General features: G+C 53.3%; 1 protein-coding gene across 1 annotated transcript; it reads left to right on the top strand.

Annotated features, from left to right (window-relative positions):
* The first annotated feature begins 6 nt into the window (after positions 1 to 6).
* LOC311329198 (leucine zipper putative tumor suppressor 2 homolog) lies at positions 7 to 1,507 on the top strand. Its single transcript, XM_084463074.1, has 3 exons — positions 7 to 20; positions 377 to 481; positions 999 to 1,507. The coding sequence occupies exons 2-3, from the start codon at positions 431 to 433 to the stop codon at positions 1,179 to 1,181; spliced, it is 234 nt and encodes a 77-aa protein (XP_084319200.1). The 5' UTR covers positions 7 to 20; positions 377 to 430; the 3' UTR covers positions 1,182 to 1,507.
* Positions 1,508 to 4,573: the final 3,066 nt, after the last annotated feature.

The raw sequence follows: 4,573 nt of genomic DNA, 5'->3' as shown, positions 1-4,573 counted from the left end.
TGCTGGGACTCAGACAGCAGGTAGGAGGGCCTCGCTTTGATCACCTAACAGGGCAGCTTCATGTTCTGCTTTCAACAGTGTCAGACGGTAAACTCTGCTCTCTTTCTCTCTCTCCCCCTCTCTCTCTCCCTCTCTCTCCCCCTCTCCCTCTCCCTCTCCCTCTCTCTCCCCCTCTCTCTCTCCCTCCCCCTCTCTCTGTCTCCCCCCCTCTCTCTCCCTCTCCCTCTCCCCCCTCCCTCTCTGTCCCCCCCCCCCCTCTCTCCCTCTCTCTCTCCCTCTCCCTCTCAACGCCCCCCCCCCTCTCTGTCCCCCCCCCCTCTCTCTCCCTCTCTCTCTCCCTCTCAACCCCTCCCCCCCCCCTCCCTCTCTCTCTCAGGTGGAGCGTCTGAAGGCGGAGCTGCTGTATGAGAGGAGGAGCAGTGAGGAGCAGATGTCTGGGTTCGAGGGGGAGAGGATGGTTTGGCAGGAGGAGAAGGAGAAGGTGAGGGGAACACGCGGCGTCAGAACCTTCACACTGTCACTCAACACACGCACGGGGCCACAATGAACCCTCAACACACGCAGGGGCCCACAATGAATCCTCAACACACGCACGGGGCCCACAATGAACCCTCAACACACGCACGGGGCCCACAATGAACCCTCAACACACGCACGGGGCCACAATGAACCCTCAACACACGCACGGGGCCACAATGAATCCTCAACACACGCACGGGGCCCACAATGAGTCCTCAACACACGCACGGGGCCCACAATGAACCCTCAACACACGCACGGGGCCCACAATGAACCCTCAACACACGCACGGGGCCACAATGAACCCTCAACACACGCACGGGGCCCACAATGAACCCTCAACACACACACACGCCCACAATGAACCCTCAACACACGCACGGGGCCCACAATGAACCCTCAACACACGCACGGGGCCCACAATGAATCGCGCCCCCCTGTTCCTTCAACCCGTGACCTCTGACCTCTGGGTTCCGCAGGTGATCCGCTACCAGAAGCAGCTGCAGCAGAACTACATCCAGATGTACCGCAGGAACCGGGACCTGGAGCGCGTGATGAGAGAACTCAGTCTGGAGCTGGAGAACCGGGACATGGAGGACTACGAGGTCCACAGCGGCAGCAACGACATCCACTTCGAGGAGATCACAGCTACGGAGATCTAACACGGACACGGGCCCCGGAGCAGAGGGGCCCCACAGCTACAGAGATCTAACACGGGCCCCAGAGCTCCCCTCGCCCATTAACACCTCCACAGAGAGTATGTAGATACAAGACCACGGATGGGACTCCAGGACAAAGTACACAGTACACAGTACACAGTACACACACTAGACTGTGGTTTCTGCTGTTTCAGAGAATAAGGGTGCGATCTCTCTGTCCACCGGACTGGTCGCCTATAGGGTGCTCCCTGACCCTCGCCACCCTGTTACAGGTCCGCTCTGTTACAGGACCGCTCTGTTACAGGTCCGCTCTGTTACAGGTCCGCTCTGTTACCGGTCCGCTCTGTTACAGGTCCGCTCTGTTACCGGTCCGCTCTGTTACAGGACCGCTCTGTTACAGGTCCGCTCTGTTACAGGTCCGCTCTGTTACAGGTCCGCTCTGTTACAGGTCCGCTCTGTTACAGGTCCGCTCTGTTACAGGTCCGCTCTGTTACAGGTCCGCTCTGTTACAGGTCCGCTCTGTTACAGGTCCACCCTGTTACAGGTCCGCTCTGTTACAGGTCCGCTCTGTTACAGGTCCGCCGTGTTACAGGTCCGCCGTGTTACAGGTCCGCTCTGTTACAGGTCCGCTCTGTTACAGTACCAGCTTAGACACTCCCTCGCTTCTGTTCTGATGTGTCCTGCAGTATTTGGACTGAAGAGAGAAAAAGCGTGTGTTTCTCAAACCTTGCTTCCCATCAGGGTTTGGGAAGCCGCACGCACAGATGTCAAGTACAAACCTGTCCGTGGATCTTCGTTCGTCCTCGGACGAGCCCTCCATCGCCGCCTCCAGTCACCCCGATCCTCCGTACAGCTGGCTAGCTCGCCGGAACCTTCCGCTCCCGCATCTTCCTTGAGTACGTTCCACGTACAGTACAGTACGTTAGTGTGGGACGCCCTCGCGGTCGATGCCCGTGCGTTGGCTCCCACAGCACCCGTTTGCTGGCGGGCACAGGTGCGCCCGTCAGAACACCAGCACCTGACGATGAGGTCATCACGGTAGCGTTGACCTCATCCCTCCTTGGCAGCTGGACCTTTCCTCGGGGCCGGGGCGCGTCGGAGGGAGATGAAAGCAGAGCAATGCCAAGTATTCACCACTCTTGACGGCATTGTTCGCATGTTTGACTGCAGCAGCTCGCCCTGCGACTGCCGACACTCCTTACTGGTTCCATCGCCAGGAAGTCACGGGCCAGTCTTTTCCCCGCTGTGGAGGCGCTGAGGCACGTGGGTAATGGAATGTATGATTGTGACACACACAGCAAACAGGGTCTACCGGAAAAGAACGAGTCCGTACTCCAAGAATATAGCTAAAACCTGGGAATCGTTTTGCACAATAACTCCTGCTCTTTTCACTTGTGGACATGACTGGCTTTACCCGCCGCTCTGCCATTGGCTGAACTACGTCTTCCAGTTGATACGTACTGTATGCTTGGCGAGGGTAGTTGGAAGGAGTTGGCAGTCCGCACGCTCGCTAACAGATGTACGGTTCTGTTTCTCAGAGCCAGCAGCCCCTCTCCGTGATCACAACCCTCCCAATGGACGCCTACGCAAACATGTAGCACTGAGAGAGAGAGAGAGAGAGCAGCAGAGGAGATATGAACACCACAAAACTTTCTCTCTCTCCTGTTTACTAGCACAACCCTCCATATCTCAGTTGGACAGGTCGTCTCCAACTGCATTACAGGGGAAGTTCCTTCTGTGAGATATTCTTTACAGTCTTCCAGAAATACTCTCTATATATATTAATCTTTTTTCTCTCCTGCCTCCTGTCCTCCAAAAAATGCCAAATCACTTTTCCCCCAGTCTTCCTAGTCTTTCTTAGACTATCCTTCTGTTATGCAGCGTGTTGTAGTGATAGTGTAGTGTGGCCGGCATGCGTGCATGTGTACCCCCTGACCCCCGGCTCTCTAGGTGGGGGAGCATGGCTTCGGTGCTGTAGGCAGTGTATGGGACCAGACATAGACGCCAGGTTTGGCAGGAGTACATTGGGAGTTGTAGTCTTTTGTGCTTCCACCTTGGTTACCTCCGTGTATATAACACTAGTCTGGGTGGGTCTCTAAGAGAGGAAGGGTGTAGTTTAGTTTTACAGAGCAGAGTCTTTAAAAAGGAACTATGGTTGATAGAAATCTATATGATATGACGATGTATATTTTTTTATATAGCACCTGAAGATATTTTGTTGTAGCACCGGTACCATTGTGGGTTTACCTAATATACAAAGTATAAAGAGTTCTATATAATATCCACACAGCACCGCTAACAGGATCTCCCGAATGAACCATCGATCACAAATTTAATCACCAGAGTGGACCTGTCGGATTCCTATTCCTCAGATCCACTCCACTCTTTGTAGACCAAGTTACCCAGCCTCATAAACGCCATATATCTCGCCAGATCACTAACGGAATGTAAACTCGCGTGATCAGGAGGGTTTCAGGAGCCACCTACTGTACACTTAGATCAGAAGTTGGAAAATGCCCTCTGTAGATTCTAGGTATGGTTGATACAGCAGCACACTGCACTGTCCCTTACTAGTGACCGACCTTTCATTTGGCTGTCAACATCACGTTTGTCAACATCAATGTCATACTGTCACCGGGTATCATCATGTTTGTCGTGTGTTCCTCATGGTCAGTCTGGACAGGGACAGACATGGAGCCATTTGATCCTTGAGGAAGCCATTTTGTATAAAGGATCTCACACACATTCAACGTATTAACACAGGAAGTAGTAAGCATCATTTAACTAACATCTAATCACTAGCACACCTTTTGTCACGTGTGAATAGTAATCTTGACCTACAGTAGGCGTGATCTACAGTCTTCTCATTGTTACCATGGTCCAAATGGAAGCGTTTCTAACGCTGAGACCCAGCGTGAGACTCTTCCAGACAGGATGGGAGGGCTCAAGAGCTCACCGATGCGCTCTCACACGTTAGAGGACATGTCTGTGTTGGTTGAGATCTCTCTGCATCGCGCGTGTTCTTTCATCGGGTCATGGATCGTTTGCTTGGAGAGTCGGTGAAGGTGCTTGGTCACCCGGAGCTCGGTCACTTCTCTCAGACTGTTACCACAGGGCCTGTCTGTCACCCTAACCCTGTCTGTCACCCTAACCCTGTCTGTCACCCTAACCCTGTCTTCTGCATGGGGCGGGGGCGGGGGGGGCGGGAAGGGCGGGGCACAAAATAACAGGAAGCAAAGATGCTGTAAAAGAAGAGATTCCCTCACTGAAAGCACTGTGCATCAGTCTGGACATGCTCAGACCCCTTCTCAGTGTACATATCTTGAACAGTGAATGGTATGCAATGAGTGACATATTCTTGTTTGACAAAATTCTTGTTTGACAAAATCTCTATT

The sequence above is a fragment of the Borostomias antarcticus genome (assembly GCF_949987555.1).
Source record: "Borostomias antarcticus genome assembly, contig: scaffold_1178, whole genome shotgun sequence".
Lineage (NCBI taxonomy): Eukaryota > Metazoa > Chordata > Actinopteri > Stomiiformes > Stomiidae > Borostomias > Borostomias antarcticus.
The sequence above is the reverse complement of the archived record's forward strand: the minus strand, read 5'-3'. Positions and strand labels throughout refer to the sequence as shown.

Bases quoted from the DNA above. Each gene is read 5' to 3' on its own strand.
- LOC311329198 (XM_084463074.1), top strand. From the start codon at position 431: ATGTCTGGGTTCGAGGGGGAGAGGATGGTTTGGCAGGAGGAGAAGGAG. The intron at 482-998 runs GTGAGGGGAACA...TGGGTTCCGCAG, and splicing joins GGCAGGAGGAGAAGGAGAAG to GTGATCCGCTACCAGAAGCA.